Here is an 18,123-nt window from a genome sequence, read left to right on the forward strand (position 1 = left end):
CAAGAAAAAGAAAAGAAACAAAAGAGAAAAAAGAAAAAGAAAAAAGGAAATAGTTTGAAAATTTGAAAGGGTGAATACACTGAAGTAGACTAAAATAAAATGATGGAACTAAAACAGAATTTGAAACAATTTACACAAAAGTAAAAATATAGTAATAAAAATTAAAGAAAAATATTTTTAATAAAAATTGAAAATAAAAATGAATTTTTTCTCTTTCTGCTGAATTCTGTGGTTCAGGTTGTGCAGATTGTTGTGTTAACCCTCCAATCAGTTTTTTAGGTGTGTAAGATGGTTTAGTGTTGGTCTGGCTGTATTTCATGGATGCAAGACACACAAAAAACTTCCATGCTGTTCCACCATCTTGGCTCCTCCCCATGCTTTGATTTGCTTTTCATTCATTATTAATGTGGTGGGTACACTTTAAGGTAATCCCCAAAGATCTAAACCCTGTATAATCCCCTCCCCCTTGAATGGCTGTAACTTTTTTCTGACAACTATAGCAAAAATGAAAGGATTTTGCAGATGTAAGTGAAGTTCTAATCAGTTGACTTTGTGTTCATCAAAAGTACGTGGGCCTTACTCAATTAGGTGAACCCTTTAAAAGGGCTGCCTGAAGATGGAGACTCAACAGATTCTCTCTTGATCTCATTCTCTTGCTCTCTTGCTCAGTCTCTCTCTCTCTCTCTTGCTGTGCTACTGACTTTGAAGAATCAAGCTATCATGAAGTAAAGTTGCAAATAAATGAATTCTACCACCAGTCTGGGAGCCTGGAAGCATATCCTTCCCTATGTGTGGCACAGCCCACCCAACACATTCATTTCAGCCTTGTAAGACCCCAAGCAGAGAACCTAGTTAAGCCATGCCCAGAATTTTGAGTTATGGAAACAGGGATATAATAAATAGGTGTTATTTTAAGCTACTGAATTTGTACTGAGACAATAATTTTTCCATGTATAATTGATCATGATTTTTTCTTCTTTGTAGCCCATTTTTTTGTTAGCGTTCTTGTTTTGAAGAATGACTTAATTACTTAAGTCATCAATACATTAAGGCTTTTTCTGTAAGGGCACCATCCCACTTGTCATAAATAATAAACATTCATTGCATTGTTTGGTAAAAGAAGTAAAACTTTAGGTTCTTGTTTCACAAATAAAGTTGGCTCAATTGGTTGTTTTGGGTGATCCGTCAAAGAGACCAAATCCCAGATCTTCATTGGATTCTTCTTACTCTTCTGTTGCTTCAACTTTGGCTGGGGCTGTGGCCACAGGGGCAGCAGCCACAAATGCAGATGGATTAACCAAGAAGGCCTCGACATTTTCAGCAAGTGGGAAGGTATAATCAGTCTCCATAGACAAAGCCAGGACCCATTTGCATCCACTGATGATAGAATAGGGCGCTGATGCAACAGTTGGGTAACCTATCTATAGACATATGCTGGTAACATTGAGGACAACCTCCAGGAAGTGGGAATGCAGTTTCCTCTGTGATGTCAAACACTTCAAAGGTTGCCATTGTCAAACACCTGCTGGATGATCTGCCCAAAGGAGAAGGGGGAGATTTTCAGCATATTCAGCAGTGTGGGTTTGCTGGCTCCCACCTTGTGTCCAGTCTTAATCAGCTGCATTTTAGTGGTGCTCCAGGAGATTTTAGTGGTGATGCCTAGAGCCTGAAAGAAGGAGGTCTTCTCGGGCCATGGCACCAGCATGGGTGGCAGCTGGCACCTTACTGGTCAGCAGAACGTCCTGTTCCCAGTGAGGTCCTCCTTGGTGACACAAAACCCATAATCCTCCCAGATATGAGGCAACAGTTTCTCCTAGAGCTGGGTTGTTCTCCAGATGCCCTTACATGGCCTTGCACGTCACAGTGTTCTTGCCCATCAGCACCACAGCCTGCCCATTGAGGGATATGCGGATCTGCTGCATTGCTTGGAATCTATGTTGTCTGCTCCCACAATGAAGCATTTTGGATGGTCTTAAGTTGGGTTATCTTAAGGAAGTAGTTGGACTTTCAGGTCACTCTGTCTTCCTTGGGCATCATGGTGGTTCATCAGGGATTTCTATGCAGGGTTTAAAGACTATGTCACCCTCGTGAGGATGCCTGGAAAGAACAACAATCATTGCAGTATTATGTGGTCAAATCCATTGGTCTTTCCCACCTGGACTCTACCTTTATTGTGCCACTAGGAAGGCCCATCCTCGTCCCAAGGTTACAGGAAGAGTCACATATATTTTAGTCTAGTATCTTTGTGTTTTTGCCATTACATTTAAATTTTTAATCCATCTGAAGAAGGTTCTGGTAAATGATGTGGTGCAGAGAGGTCTGACTTACTTTTTTTCAAATGTACCAATAATATCTACTGAAAATTGTTTGCCTTTCTCCTGAATCATATCAAACCAAAAGTTTGATTTTGGTCTTTTCATTACATTATATTAAATCTGCCTGCTATCTCTGAGGCACCTAGGTGGCTCAGTAGGTTAAGCGTCTGACTTTAGCTCAGGTCATGATCTCCCCACTTGTGGGTTTGAGCCCCATTGTCAGCCTTTGTGCTAACAGCTCAGAGCCTGGAGCCTGCTTCAGATTCTGTGTCTCCCTCTCTCTCTGTCCCTTTCCTACTCATGCTCTGTCCTTTTCTCTCAAAAATAAGTAAACATTAATTTTTTTAATCTGCCAAGTTCTGCTTTAATATTAAACTGTTTTCATTATTAGAACTTTATAATGCATTTGAATATCTAGTAGGGAGAAACACCCCTCGTTTCTCTTCTTTTATAAACTTTCCTCACTATTCTCACACACTTCTTTTTTCATTTTATCTTTAGAATTATTATGTCAAATTCCATTGGCAATTTAATTATATTTGTGGCATGCCAAATTACATTTATAGATTTATGCGAGATCGTGACCTGGCTGAAGTCGGACGCTTAACCGACTGCGCCACCCAGGCGTCCCAAAAATAAGTAAACATTAATTTTTTTAATCTGCCAAGTTCTGCTTTAATATTAAACTGTTTTCATTATTAGAACTTTATAATGCATTTGAATATCTAGTAGGGAGAAACACCCCTCGTTTCTCTTCTTTTATAAACTTTCCTCACTATTCTCACACACTTCTTTTTTCATTTTATCTTTAGAATTATTATGTCAAATTCCATTGGCAATTTAATTATATTTGTGGCATGCCAAATTACATTTATAGATTTATACATTTATAGATTAATTGGAGCAAAATTGACATCATATAAATAATGGTATACTGGACCATATTTTGGTACTCTATGTGTTTTGGTTTTTTGTTTTTTTTTTCCACCTGGCCCTAGTCAAGAAAGTTTTCTTCACATGGACTTTTTACATTTCCTGTTGACTTAGCACCAGGGTTTTAAACATTTTCATGTAAAATATATTAATTGTAGGGGTGCCTGGGTGGCTCAGTTGGTTAAGCGTCTGACTCTTGATTCCAGCTCAGGTCATGACCTCGGGGTCATGAAATCTAACCCCACATCGGGCTCCATGCTGGGTGTGGAGCCTGCTTAAGATTCTCTCTCTTTCATTCTCTACCCCTCTCTCAAAAAAATTAATTGTAGTATATTTTTATAATTGTTTATTGCTAGGTTATAGGAAAGATATTTACTTACTTAATTATGCAATCATAAGTTAGCAAAAGTTTGGTGAAAATCATTGAAAGCATTCTATAAGAATCAATTGGCTATATGGAATTTACAGTACAGCGTATTGCATATTTTATTATTATTTGTAAATTCTTTGCTATACTTCTTTGTATAAATAAATTTATAATACTCATATATGTATATGTACAAGTTCTTTCCTAGAGAGCCAGTTGTTTTTTTTAAATATTTATGTATTTTTGGGAGTGCACAGGCAGGAGAGGGGCACAGAGAGTGGGGACAGAGGCTGTCTGCTGACAGGCTGACAGCAGAAAGCCCTATGTGGGACTTGAACTAATGAACTGAGAGATCATGACCTGAGCCAAACTTGGACAGTCAACTGAGTGAGCCACCCACGTGCTCCTAGAGAGCCAGTTCTGCTTAAACATTTATCAGCACACCAGTGGTGGTGTGTATGTGCCTGTACTAGTTAGTCTAAGCCAACAAAGGAGTCTGACTCCTTATCAGTTATTGGATCAGGAATAGGCATATCTAAGCCAGTTTGGGTCAAACAGAAAATGGGTTTTCTGGGAGATTCTGAAAAGAAGCTTTCTTGACCTTTGGTGAGAGCCCCAGAAAGCCAGCTTCTCCTGCTGGTCACAGACAAGGAGGTATATGGTCCCAGATATTTTGGCAGCCATTCTGTGACCATAAGAACCATCCCTAGGATGGAGCTGAGTCTCTTGACACTAGAACAGGGAAACAGAAAAAAACCTGCTGATGACACCTTTGAAGCCCTGGGTCATCCAACTGTACAGTCTGCCCTATCTCTGTGATTGTTGTTTGAGCCTGCTCATTTCCTGTTTATGGTATTACTTTTAACTGGGCTTTCTATTAGCCCAAAGCACCCTGCTGATACACGAGGAATGAAGGAGATGAAAAAAGAACCATCCATAGCACATAGTAACTGCTCAATAAATAATAGTATCTCCCCTTCCCTCCACCCAGACCCAGTGTTCATGTGCATGCCAGCTTTTGCCCCCAGCACTTTCCCTCCTCACTCACAGGCTACAGTGGAAGCTTTCTCTCCTTTACAGACCCAGCTCAAATCCCACCACTTTCATGAAACTTGCCTAGTTCAGAAGGAATTCTGCTTTATGCTCAGCTTGAATGAGCCTCACCACATACTGCTTTCTGTGGATGCTTGTGCTTTCCCGAGTCTGGGTCTCTCTTCTCAGCTACAGCAAAATCCTTTTGGGCCAAGACCATTCTGTATGCAACAGTTGGCCTCCTCTATAGTCTGGTTCAACCTCTGGTTCCTTGCAATGTTCAGTCAGTACTTGATGATGAGCCTACTGGCCTATAATCTTTTCTCTCCCTAGCTTTTTACAAGCTATGGGCTTCAAGATTCAGCTGAATGAGATTCCTACAATAGCAAGAGGAATGTTATTTTGTTTTGAAGGTCTTTACAAGTATAAGGCATGTCTAAAGTGGCTATAAATAATTTATATTGCCCATAACTCAAGCTGATCAAAATAGACCTCATCACCGTGATGCGGCAAAATCTGGTACAAGCTGCTTTGCTGCTGCCTCCAAACCAATTACACATTTGGAGCAGATGAAAATCTGACTGGATTCCCTCCTGAATCGGATTAATGCCCCATCCACAATCACATTAATCACAATCTGTCCATGATTAGACATCAGATAATCCCATTGGACAAGAGGTGACAACCCAGATTCTATTATCTCATTTTTTATCTATTTTTGGAATTTGCTGGTAACTCTAGCCTTCAGAAGATGTTTTCCAGTGAAAGAGGATCCTATCTGTGTTCTTTTGAAAAATCGTTGCTGGGTGGGCTTTGACAATAGCCAAATATTTGGTGTCATTTATAATTCCTAGTTTATTTTAAGGTGACAAAGAGACAAAATAAGACATAAGTCTGTGGTCTTTGAAAAGTCTGTGGTCTGAGAAAAAAAACACACGTATTTAGCGTCTTATGAATGTGTGTTGGAGAGAATAAAAGACACCCTTCAAAACCTTTAAAGGTTATGACAACAGCTTTGTGAAGAGGCATCCTCACATTTGAGGGCATACAATAAATGATTATCCATTTGTTTTAGTATCATAAAAGGCAAGCATCTATGATTGGTAAGGGGGCTGGAAATGGGTCCCAAAGTCTGCAAAACCTAAACACCCACATCTATGCAGTGGGAGGAGCCTATTACAATATTCAGTTTTCCTGCTGGGGAAATAAAATGAAAAATAGGCATCACTAAAGTTCAAGTCAAGCAGATAGCTGACACTTCCTCTAATTTGAATCTAGAAATACTGCTAAAGGAAAATGCTAGGACCACATGAGTCAGGGCAAATATGATTCTATGCCTACATTCGCTGACTTCAGGGCACTGGCCCAGAATAGCACAGCAGAAAAAACCTGAAGTCTACTCCCACCCCAGGAAGATACAATTCGCAATATAGGATTGTTCCCTATGATGCTGGTCTGGATCTGAACCCAGATATATTTTTTCAATATCTTTAGCAAGTAAGTTACAAGGCAGTGATATTCTTTTCCACTTTCCTCAGGATTACATATAAAGATTCTTCCCGTTGCCCCATGTAAATGGTTGAGATTGATTGGTCACTATCCACCCCTCTTCCAAATCAGGCTTTCTCCTAGCCTGTCCATTTCTAAGGAGAGAGAGGGGCTGGCCCAAAGTCCACAAGCACATCTTCTTCCTTCACTTCCTCCCACACCTTCCTGACTTGTGTCCCGTTTATTTCCTGCCTTGCTTGATTCATCCATGTGTTCATCTTTCCACAGAACAGCTATGTTCATGCCATTTCCCCATCTGAATTTCTTTACACTACATCAGGATCACAGTTCTCCTTCGCCGAAAGAATGCCATCAGAATTCCTCAGCCTGGCATTTGAGGCTTCCTGCAGTCTAACCCAAACTTCTCTTTCAGTCTTTTGTCATCTGTCTCCTCTGTGACAACCCAGCTACCTGGACCTGCTGTGGATGGTGTCCGCCACTGCCCAAATCATTCCTGACTCCAGGTTCACATTTCCCCCAAAATGCACATGACTCACACACCTCCTTCCTCTCTCTGCAAAACCGTTCCCTCTTCCTTTCTCCTTTTTGGTCTGGAAGAATCATACTCATCCTACAGGGCTCAGATGAGATGCCATGGGCTCCAGGAAGACTTTCCAACCATTCTATTCTAGGTCCCTCCTTTGTGTTCCTGTTATAGTCTAGGTCACGGTGCTGACCCCTAGTCAAAGGTAAACAAAGCCGGACACTAGGTACAGTGGCAAGGACTGATTTTAGTCAGAAATATAGTATAATAACAGGGCAGAGTCCCATGTGCACTGAACTCAACTTTGACTTGTACAGAGGTGACTGTTTTAAAGGGAGAATGAGGGAATAGGGAGGGGAGGGGACTGGGGTTCAGGAGAGTCAGAGAAGTGAAAAAGTACAAAAAGCAGGAAGTAGGGGTTGGTTCAGGAGAAACCCATGTGGGTTTGCTAACTGCTTATCCAAGGTAGGTTCTTCCCTCCCAAAGAGGCTGGGAGACAAGGGCCCTATCTTCAGATGTTGACAGAAACAAACAGTAAATTCTCTTGACAGCCTTGAGTTTTCTTAGGAAGGCATTTAGGGAGTGGTGGGGGGGTGGGCAGGTAGGGTGGTCCTGTGGATATAGCCTTGAGCTGTCAGAACCCATGTCAGTGTTTTGTTCAAGGTTGAGACGTAGTCGAAAAAGGGCTCAGAGGAGCCCACCTGGAGTTTGGTCAAAGGAGAGACTCTTTGTCACTTACCATTATCTTCCTCTCTTTTCTACCTGTTATCTGTTTCAGTGAAGCACACCCTGTCCATCCAGGGCCCCAGCCTGAAGCCTGGCCCATTTGCAAAAGGCTGGCCTCGCTGCAAAACCACCATCTGATCCTGCTTTGGTGCATCTATTTCTCTTTGGAGCTCAGTCTCTCCCTTTTTCCTTCCCTTCTTTTCTTTCTCATTTTACCCACTACCTGGATCTCAGTAAGGGAAGGGATTCATTCTAAGTGACTAGAAGGGAGGCCCCATGAGGATGTGGGCTGGCAGAAGACAGGAACACCAGTGTGCTGGGCCAGACTGCTCAGAAGCACTCCCAGGCCATGCCAAGGTGGCGAGGGTTCCCCCTTCTGGAAAGATAGGAAATATGCAACTTTTCCCCAAACTGCCAAGCACAACTCCTTCCCCTGGCCTTCTCCCTGAAAATCTAGAGCTGATGGTTCTCCCTGCAGCTGCCTTCAGGGTGTGATTTGGAAAGAAACAAAGCTCCCTTATGTTTTTAAAAAGGGTTCATTTTTCTCATCCTTCTATAATCATCTTATTGATCTCCCAAGGAAAAGAGTGATATAGACCATGGTTTTCTTAATACAGAATGACTTTGACACATGTCCACTGTCCCATCTGGGGCAGACTCAAAAGCACAAGTTTGTAACTAGTCTCATGGACTAGCGAGGGCATGGGTTTGAGTCTCAGTACCACCTCTTACTAGTTGTTTTAACATGTGACAGTTACTGGTTTATTCATTTCTGAGCTGCTGAAAGATGACTATAAAACCTACCTCAATGCCTTAGAGGCAGGGTTGGCTTCATGGACAACCTGGGTGTTAAATGATATGGTCTGCAATACCTTAGCCCAGGACTCAGCCTGCCGCAAGTGCTCAGTGGGCGTCAGGGAAGATAGAAAGGGTTCAGGAGAAGGGAGGGGCCCAGCAGTGCCATTGGGTGGCTGTTTGCTCAAAGGAAGTCAGTGGGAGGCAGGTGATAGAGCCTCAGATGAGAGCACAGGTTTGCCTGTCAGAAGGCCTAGAGTCTTGTCAAGTTTCTTCCTTTTCTCAGGTCTTAGTTGCTTTCTCTGAAGCCTGGTGCCCAACTGCCACACCAAAGCTGAGTTCTCAGAACTGGATGGTGGGTGATGATGTGAATGCTGAGGCCTCTTTTTCCTGTTCTACACATCTCCAACTGCCTTGGGAGAAAAGTAGAGGCCTACGGCCATGGCAGGGCCAGGTGGGCTGGTCCTCAGATGGGCAAGGGTAGAACCCCATCCCCAGGGATGCTAGCAGGAAGAGCCCTGGCTTCCAGCTCCATCTCTGTCACTCACATGCTGGGTGCAAGGTCTCTGGGCTTCGGTTTCCTTTCTGATACTCATGGTAGAGATTAATGCCCTTTTCACTGGCATCAATTTCCTTTGTGTTGGGTGGGCATCATTCCTGTGGCATCCGCTTTGTGAATGATCAGGAAGCAAGATGGTGTAATGATTCCATGAGCAGGATCTGGAGGCAGAGAGGCTGGTTCAAAGGCTCCGCCAGCTTTGTAACCTGGGACAAATTACTTAACCTCTCCAAGCCTCAGTTTCCTCATCTGTGAAGTAGGGATAATTTAAACAATAGTAACTTCTTTCTAGAAATGTGAGTATAAGGGCAGCCATGTGTGTGAAGGGGGCCCCAAGCAAGAGGCCGATATGATAGCTATTATGATGCTGCTGTTGAAGATGTAGGTTATACCCAGTATTCCTCCCCATGTGTGTGATTCCATGGAAACAAGGAGACAAAACATCTTTATGCAGATGAGGGTCTCTTGAGTGGGTAAGATCTGGAAGGCAGTTAGTGGGGAAGGAAGTCCAGTATGTGTGTGCATGTGTGTGCACATATGTGTGCATGTGCATGCAGGCATGTGTGTATGTGTGTGCATGTGTGGGCATGCATGTGTGCATGTGTGTGTGCATATATACATGCACATGTGCACATGTGTTCGTGTGTGTGTATGTGTGTGTGTGTGTGCATGTGGGGGAGCTGTCTGGGCGCCCCAAGAAGGATCTGTCCTTTCATGGACAGTCAGAGAGAGGATGACCACCTTCTCCAGTGGTCTGTTTCTTCTCTGTCAAACACAGACCTGGAAGAGAGAGGCTCTAAAGGCTCTTCCAGCTTTCCAGTTCTAGACTGTAGAAGAAAAGGAAGAAAAGGAAGGATGGGAGGACTGACTAAGCAAAACTGTAAAATAATAAAAGTGGGTTTTTTGCCAGCTGGCCTGCTTTGGTGACCCACCTCCCAACCCTGGGGCCTTGTGCTTTCCTGCTCCTTCTCTCAGGTCTCGTTCCCAGGGAAAGAGCCACTATCACTGTAGTATGAATGACCACCTGTTATTCTGTTCTTTCTTAAGGATCTTTGCACAGTAAGCTGACCTTTTATTGGAACTGTGAGCAGAGTTTTAGGCAGCAGTGGTGGGGTGAGGAGATTTGGGGAGATGGAATTCAGGGGACTTCTCTGTGCTTCTGAAATCTTCCCAGGAGGAGGGTCACAGCTGGGGCTAGTTTTATGGGATAATGAAGAGCTACGGACCTCAAGCTGCTATTTCTACTAAGGGAAGACAGTGTTCCAGAGCCCAGCAAAGCAGGCATCCAGGTCTCCTGCTTGTGGTAGCCTGGGATGTGCAGAGTGTTGTGGCCCCTGTCTCCCCTAGAAGGGCACCCTGGGAGCCGCCAGGAGGCAGAGAACAAGGGCAGGGCCAGGTCAATGGTGCCCTGTGGCTGTGCCAGGGTAAGAGTTTTCTCTGTTTTCTCTTCTCCCACACTTGCGTTGGTCTCCCAGGGGTGGCTATGACCCAGGAGACCCACATTGAGGGACCCTGAAACAGGTTGCTGGCTTTACAGCTCCAGAGAGGTGAAGGGGGTGAGTGGTAGAACCATACCTCTGTGGGTCTTCAGCGGCCACATTGAAAGAAGCAAGGGAGATGGAACCAGGCAGACCTGGCTTTGAATGTCAGCTCTGACTTACCCTGTGACTGGAAACAGTCATGTCTGCTCAGGAAGCCTCAGTTTCCTTGGGGATTGAATGAGTCTAATATTGCCCATGTCATAACATGATTTGGTAGGCTAATAACAGGGGATTTGCACTTGGTAGGGTCTGAACAAATATTAATTCTTGACTTGGCTTCCTGGCATTCCAGGAGAGGTGACTATTTCTCCCCTCCCCCTAAGATGGCCTCAAAGATTGTTTTTTTCCAGGTGGTGATAAATTTCTCTTCTTGGCAGAAGAGGGTTAAAGTCCAGGCCTAAGATTCTGCTGGAGGCATCCTCTCCTGGTGGCCTTCAAACTTGAGTTATTGACTAGTCACTTGCTCCTGGCCAGATGCTGGAAACCAGGAGAGGCTTAGAGTGGCCTAAGGAGGAAGCTCATGGCCCAGGCACACAGCCTAGCTCACCAATATGCTCACCTCATGCCCCCATTTCAGGACTGCATACCCAGGTACACAGACATCACCTGTATGCAAATTACACTCAAGCCACACTTTTTGATTTTCCACCCCACAGCAGACACACAGAGCAAATGCACAGTGAGATATACAAAGAAATCTTCAGATGATATACACACAGACATATTTAGACCTCTCCTCCACACACAGGCACCCATGCAGGAAAGACACAGCATACACAGAGGCTCCCAACACAAAGATATAGCCATAATGATAATTATCACAGTTAACACGTATTGCACACTTAGTATACGTCAAGTGTCGTTCTAAGCCTTTTCCAGAGAATCGTTTAATTCTTACAATAGTAGAGATAGCTACTATTTTATTCCCCATTTTACACATGAGGAAACTGAGGGACAGAGAAGTAAAATAAGATGCATTAGGTCACAGAGTAGCCTGGTGAGGATACAAGTGCAGATTGCCCTTCCCCTGGCTCCTCAACGCCATTTATTTACAAAAACATATTCAAACGCATCATCCTCCTCATCCCCGACCTGCTCCGTACACACCCAGGGTGAGCGCCCTTTGTGGGAGCTAGTAGCCAAAGACGCAAGAAATGGCTTGTCAGCAGAGCGATCGAATCTTCTGTGCGGAAGAACCAGACTGGTGACAAGATGTTTCAAAGGTAGTGGCGGTGATCGAAAGCCTTGCGGGACGACGGGACTGCCGGCGTGAAGCACTAGACACAGCTCGGGGGCGGCGGGTGGGCGCTCTCTGGCTGTGCGTGGACCATTGTCAAGTAGCGAGTTTGGTGTGTATGGAGGGCCTAGCACGAACTCTCCGCAAAGTCTCTCCCTGCACCCTTGGCTGCACCCCTTTCCCAGAGAGCAACCGAGAGCTTGAGGCCAGACAGATTTTTAGTAGAAAGGCCGCAGCGCTCGACCGCACCCTCAGGCCGACCCGCCCGCGGGCACCAGGGCCACGGTCTGACATTTTACCCCAAGGCGCGCACCAAGTTCTTGGTACACCTTTTAAAGGGAAAACAACAGCCACCATGGTTAGATATATGTTATTTATAATTCATGGGCCAGTCTTTGAACCCTTTCAAACAAAACCCACAGCGATTTCTTTGAAAGAAAGAAATGCTTGGATTCTGCTCCAAATCTTGGGTTTTCTAAGGACCGACAAACCAGTGCACAGATAGTAAATTACCCCGCGCGCTACATTTGTTTCTGATTATTTGCGTTGCAGTTGGTTTGTGAAATCAAACAGAAGAGCTTATAAAAATCGCTTATTTGGGAAGTAGGACATACATTCGACCCCAGCATTGTTCCTAGAAGGAGCTGTGCTATTCGGGTGGGGAAAAGATGGGGGGAGTCCGTGTTAAATTACCCCCCCTCCCTTACACACACACACCCCGCCAAACCTCCAAATGCAAGTCAAGGCTCGAATCAGGATCCGACAAGCGTCTTCGAATTCTGCGTTCTGGCGCTACCCATCTAATGCTCCAACTTGGAGAAGTTTTCCACAGGCGGGCGGATGGGGGAAGTCTAAAAAGAGTTTATCCAAACGCCAGTGGTCGTTCCCTAACTTCTCTCTCTAGCTTGTACCCTGAGGACAAAGGCGCACGAGAGGAGAAAGGTGATCGGCTGGACGGTGATGGTTATGTCCAAACAGACCTCCCTTTCCCCTAGTTCTCGTTCCAAAGGAGTGGATTTTTTAATTTTTTTATTTGTGAAAGTAGGGAGCATTTAAAGGAGAGGCCTCCCCCCCCGTCCCCACCCCCTCCCCAGGTATCCATCACCCCGCTCGGGCACGCCTGCGGAGACTGCCCGGCAAATCCATGAGGGAGCTCAGAGCTGCGGTGGCCGCGGAGCCAGCTCGGCGGTGACGCAAGGTCCAGCAGGGATAGCCCGACCGGGGGCTGGAGAGAGGATCCTTGTAGATTTCGGACGTGGGGGCTGCGCTCCATTGTTCACTCCAGGCCAATCAGGGTTTGTCCATTTCCTTGCAGCCAATCCCCCGTCACCCTCGCCTTCCACCCAAGTCACCCCGCCCTACAGCCCCCAGGTCCCCATTACTTCCCCCGCATCCCCCGAGGTTCTGGGGAAGCTTCATGACGCCACAGGTCCCGCCCCCAGCTCCGGCCCCGGGCGAGTGCGTGCTGACGTCATGCTGCGTGCGGGCCGGTGCGGAATCGCTCCTTCAACTCAGCGGGGCAGGAGGAGTTAGTTACCAAAGAGCCGAGGCTGGGCGCGCGACCCTCGTCCTTCTGCCCCTGCCCGCACACTTTGCGCACATCTCTTTTCTGCATGGTGGATATTATTTTTCATTATCCTTTTCTGGGTGCTATGGGGGATCATTCCAAGAGTAAGTCTTTCTCTCTATATGTGGGTGTGTATGTGTATGTGTTTAATATGCATTATTTCTAATGCAGAAGAATGTTTAGCGGATTCTACAAGTGGCTTCTATTTGACAGGACACTGGGAGAGAAAAAAAACAAAACGAATGCATGTCTCCTGCAGGCCACTTGTCCTTTGGAATCCTGTTGTTTTAATTTACAATTAAACATTCTTTCTCAATGTTAGGCTGCTAGGCTGACCTCAGGTTGTGAAATCTGCTTCTGTTTTGCGCTAGGGCAACTAGGTTTGATTGGGGAATATGGGCTCTTTTCCTTGCTTGCATGTCTTTTTTGGCCTTTCCAAGAAGGCAGATTTCTCTAGCTTGATATGGGATATTTAAGAAATGTCAGAGAGGATGAGAGGAGACTCCGATGAAAGCTGATGTGTCTGTGTTGGGATTGGAGGGAGTCGCTGTAAGAGGGAGTGTGTGGACGGAAATGCCGGAACATCACCGTTCAGTATTGATGCGGTGGCGTCCGCAGTGCTTAAATGTCTTTTTATTCTTTCTTCCCCCCTACGTATTAGCTTTTAGTTACAAGATATATCAATAAAATGACTGTGTCCAAATGAATGTAGTAGCGGAAAAAAAATTGGGGGTGGAGAGGAGACAAAAAGCCTCCGCAAATTCAGAAGGTTTTGTTTTTTCGTTTCCAATTGTTTGGACGTTTAGAAAGCCCACTTCCTTCTTGTAGTCGAAATTCTTGAAAGGGAACGAGGGAGCGAGCGGGTTGGGTTGGGGTTGGCGTGGCCGAGGCCCAGACCGGGTCCGGAGAGCCTGGCCTGACACGGGTCCCGCGCCCTTCCCTGGCAGAGAAGCCCGGGACGGCCATGTGCGTGGGCTGCGGGAGTCAGATCCACGACCAGTTTATCCTGCGGGTGTCGCCCGACCTGGAGTGGCATGCCGCCTGCCTCAAGTGCGCCGAGTGCAGCCAGTACCTGGACGAGACGTGCACGTGCTTCGTGAGAGACGGGAAGACCTACTGCAAGCGGGACTATGTCAGGTGAGGCCGGCGAGAGCCGGGGCTCAGCTACCGCCTGCTGGGGCTGGGGCTGGGGGTGGCGGCTTGTCTGCGCTCCCCAGCCTGGAGAGAAGGCCACTCCTACTCCGAACGTGTGCCACCGTGAGCGTCTGGGCCTGCGAACTCCCCGAGGGTCGGTCCCCGCAAGCTCCCTGTGGGCCACAAAGCGTCCTGGGCCCGCGTGCCCGGAGCCGGTCGCAGACCGGGAGGCGAGGCGGGCCTCAGGCCCCTCGCTGACACAGACCGCGCCTTGGGCCCGCAGGCTGTTCGGCATCAAGTGCGCCAAGTGCCAGGTGGGCTTCAGCAGCAGCGATCTGGTGATGAGGGCGCGGGACAGCGTGTATCACATCGAGTGCTTCCGCTGCTCCGTGTGCAGCCGCCAGCTGCTGCCCGGCGACGAGTTCTCGCTGCGGGAGCACGAGCTGCTCTGCCGCGCCGACCACGGCCTCCTGCTGGAGCGCGCCGCGGCCGGCAGCCCGCGCAGCCCCGGCCCGCTCCCGGGCGCCCGCGGCCTGCATCTGCCAGGTAAGCCGCGCGCGGGGCCCGGCGCCCCCTGCGCTGTTGTGAGTGCACGTGCGAGTGTGTGTTACCGGAGTGCTTGTGCTCGGACGAAAAGCTGTCACTCGTGCGCGGTTCCGTCTGCCAGGATTGTGTGTTTCTGTGTGAGTGCAGATCTGTGGCTAGGAACACAGGAGAGTGTGTGTGTGTTGGGGGGGGGGATCGTTTGTGGATCAACATGAACAGGGATTGTGTGTAGGAGTGTGTGAGCATGCGGGGAATTGTCGAAAATTGTGTTCTCCATGATCAGGAATATGTGGGACGGTCTGCCAGGAGTAGGAGCGTGAATGACAACAGAATCTTAGCAGTGCCTGTCTGGGAAACTTGTATGGGGAATTACAAGCACTATGTGTTACTGCCAGAGAGGAAAGCTAGGTTTGCCTGGGGGTATGTGTGTAAGGAATACATCTCCCATCCCAGAACTGGGCCTGGGCTCCGCCAACTAGCAGGCCAGCCGCCCCAACAAAGAGCCGGTGTCTGTATTTGTGTTTTGAGACCCAGTTTGATGAACAACTTAGCAGAGTGCTTCTTCCGTGGGGAGGGTGTGGTGGCACAGTGGACTTGAGGTCATAGAAAACATTTCAAGGGATGATGCCCTGGGTGCTAATCAGGAGCTTCCCAGAGATGGGGTCTGAGTGTGTGGTTAGTGGGCAGGATGGTGCCCCCAGGCTGGGCAGCCACAGACCTGAAGCACCAATCTCCAGATCTGGCTGAGCCTCTGGGTGCTCTGTGGTCTTGTAGTGTTCCTCCCCTCTCTGGTCCTCTCTTGCCTCTCCTATAGAATGAGGAAATTGAGCTGGATGGACTATTTGTAAATATTTATTCAGACCTAGAAATGCCTGAAGGAGGATATAAATTGAAACAGTGCAGCATATATCCATGGGTGTGTGGACCTAGTTTGGATGGGGGTGTGAAACAGGATGAAGCTGGTGTTGAGTGCACCGGATTTCGGGTCTCAGAGGTACTCCCTTTTGTGTGTTACGGGTTTCAGGCTGCCGGCGCGGGGGTCAGGCGCTATTTACCCGGGGTTGAGAGTTCCCAAAGCCAAGCGAGAATGCTAGCCGCTGCGCTCGGGCCGGGAGGGTGAGCTGCGCCGGGCCAGGGAAGCTGGAGCCTTGAACGAGGAGACCCGAGAGCTGAGGCTGGAGAGCTGGCAGTGAAGAACGTTTGGTCCCTTGAGGACCGTCCGCACCCCAGGCTGGGTCTTCGCGGCCTTGTCCCAGTGGTCTCTGCACGAGGAGGAATGGCTCTCGCAGGCCCCCAAGAGCGGGAGACAAGCCCCCTAAACCCCAAAGCTGCGCGGCGCTCTGGGCCCCTGTCGGTCCCCTTCCCCCTCAGAGTCCCGGGAGCTCCTCCTTCTTCTTCCTCTGAAACTCCGACTTCTTCCGGAGGGCCTCCTTCGTCCCGCAGGGCCCAAACGGGCATTCCTAGGGTCGGGTAAGTGGAGGAGGCACAGCCGGGAGCGGCCACCCGGCTCCCGCAGCCGGCGTAGCGCAGGACTCCCACGCCCTGATGGAGCTCCGGGGACAGCGCTGCGGGGCAGCCCGATCGGGGAACTAGGGAAGGGACGAAAATGCAGAGCTCCCTCGGGGTAGGGCGAACAATTGGAAAGGGAGACGAACAATAAAACGAAATCAACGGAATAGAAAAAGGAACGAAATAGAGCCTCGGAGGGCTCAGCCGCCGCAAGGTGGGGCACGGGGCAGGCGGGTGGCGGCCCCTCTCTCACGTCTTGTCCGCCTGTCCTCGCAGACCCCGCGTCGGGCCGGCAGCCCTCACTGCGCCCGCACGTGCACAAACAGACGGAGAAGACAACCCGCGTGCGGACGGTGCTCAACGAGAAGCAGCTGCACACTCTGCGGACGTGCTATGCCGCCAACCCGCGGCCCGACGCGCTCATGAAGGAGCAGCTGGTGGAGATGACGGGCCTGAGCCCACGGGTCATCCGCGTCTGGTTCCAGAACAAGCGCTGCAAAGACAAGAAGAAATCCATCCTCATGAAGCAGCTGCAGCAGCAGCAACACAACGACAAGACGGTGAGGGACCGTGCAGCGGAGGAGCGGGTCAGGTGGGGCCTCGAGTTCTCGCGGCAGCATCTGGGTGCCCTTTTCAGGGCGGGCTCTGGGGACATCCAGGGGCAACTGGACTCTCCAAAAGCGTTTGTTTGTGCGTTCAGAGAAAGGCTTACCTTGGGGATTAAGGCTCAATAATTATTGTACCTGATGTTGGGTCTCCTCCTTGTTCCAGCGGCAGACCTGAGCTGGCACAGCTCCAAGCCGCAGGAGGCATGGTTATGCATCTCCTGCTAGTCCCGGCGGGTTGTGTCCTCTTGGCATGGCTTGGTTTGAACACTTTTCCTCTTGAAAAATGGGAATACAGGCCTCAAATCCCTTTGTTCTGTTGGCTGCCAACGCTGAGGCTGGACTATGGTGGAGGTTCTGTGTCCGGGGCATCTTAACTGGGGAGGGAGGGCTCACCTGGGTACGGTGGAATGTGCGTCTCCCCCCAAACCAGGACCCATATCTTGGGCCAATGCCTGGGGCCTCAGTGCCAAAGGCGGCGGGAGAGGTAAGGCCTAACTTGAGCGGCCCTCACCTCCACTTCCACTTGTTCCTCAGAGCCTCCAAGGACTGACCGGGACGCCCCTCGTGGCGGGCAGCCCCATCCGCCACGAGAGTGCTGTTCAGGGCAGCGCAGTGGAGGTGCAGACGTACCAGCCACCGTGGAAAGCCCTCAGCGAATTTGCCCTCCAGAGTGACTTGGACCAACCCGCCTTCCAGCAGCTGGTGAGGTCCTGCCCTACCCACCTGACCTCTCTACTCCGAGGGGTGGGATTTGGCCGTTGGGCGGAGGTGGGAAGGGGGTACTTCCCAGGGGCCTGTCGCAGACAATGAGAGGGGGCATACGTTGCGGGGGACTGCAACTGCACCTCCGCCCATACATAATTTGCTCTAAAGCAAGTCTCCCTGGATTAAAGCCCTCAAGAGGCAGGTAGAGGGATTAACCCAACTCCAGCTCTCGCCCTAATACCCTAGAGTGCGCTTGGGGACCTGGCCCGCTTCCCCGAAGGGCTTGCTCCCAGCCGGTGGCTTGTCCCTAAGGGACACCCTCAACTCAGAGCACACGGTCTGGGGGCACCAGCTCTGGCATCTCTTCACCTGCCTTTTCCTGGTGTCTCTGCATCCCCAGGTCTCCTTCTCTGAGTCTGGCTCGCTAGGCAACTCCTCCGGCAGCGATGTGACCTCCCTGTCCTCGCAGCTCCCGGACACCCCCAACAGCATGGTGCCGAGTCCTGTGGAGACGTGA

The 18,123-nt window shown here is 48.8% G+C and overlaps 1 protein-coding gene and 1 pseudogene across 1 annotated transcript; one reads left to right on the plus strand and one right to left on the minus strand.

Moving 5' to 3' along the window:
* Positions 1-1,160: 1,160 nt before the first annotated feature.
* Positions 1,161-2,034, minus strand: LOC124508952 (60S acidic ribosomal protein P0-like; annotated as a pseudogene).
* An 11,116-nt stretch (positions 2,035-13,150) lies between these two features.
* On the plus strand, positions 13,151-18,123 carry ISL2 (ISL LIM homeobox 2). Its single transcript, XM_047074726.1, has 6 exons — positions 13,151-13,208; positions 14,052-14,241; positions 14,522-14,784; positions 16,570-16,853; positions 17,436-17,603; positions 18,007-18,123. The coding sequence occupies exons 1-6, from the start codon at positions 13,151-13,153 to the stop codon at positions 18,121-18,123; spliced, it is 1,080 nt and encodes a 359-aa protein (XP_046930682.1).

Source organism: Lynx rufus, unplaced genomic scaffold (assembly GCF_022079265.1).
Source record: "Lynx rufus isolate CCGP_SWC_20201006 ecotype Redwood Valley unplaced genomic scaffold, mLynRuf1.p SCAF_13, whole genome shotgun sequence".
Lineage (NCBI taxonomy): Eukaryota > Metazoa > Chordata > Mammalia > Carnivora > Felidae > Lynx > Lynx rufus.

Coding starts and splice junctions, on each gene's coding strand:
- ISL2 (XM_047074726.1), top strand. CDS start 13,151: ATGGTGGATATTATTTTTCATTATCCTTTTCTGGGTGCTATGGGGGAT. Junction 13,209..14,051: donor TATGGGGGATCATTCCAAGA/GTAAGTCTTTCT, acceptor CTTCCCTGGCAG/AGAAGCCCGGGACGGCCATG. Junction 17,604..18,006: donor AACCCGCCTTCCAGCAGCTG/GTGAGGTCCTGC, acceptor CTGCATCCCCAG/GTCTCCTTCTCTGAGTCTGG.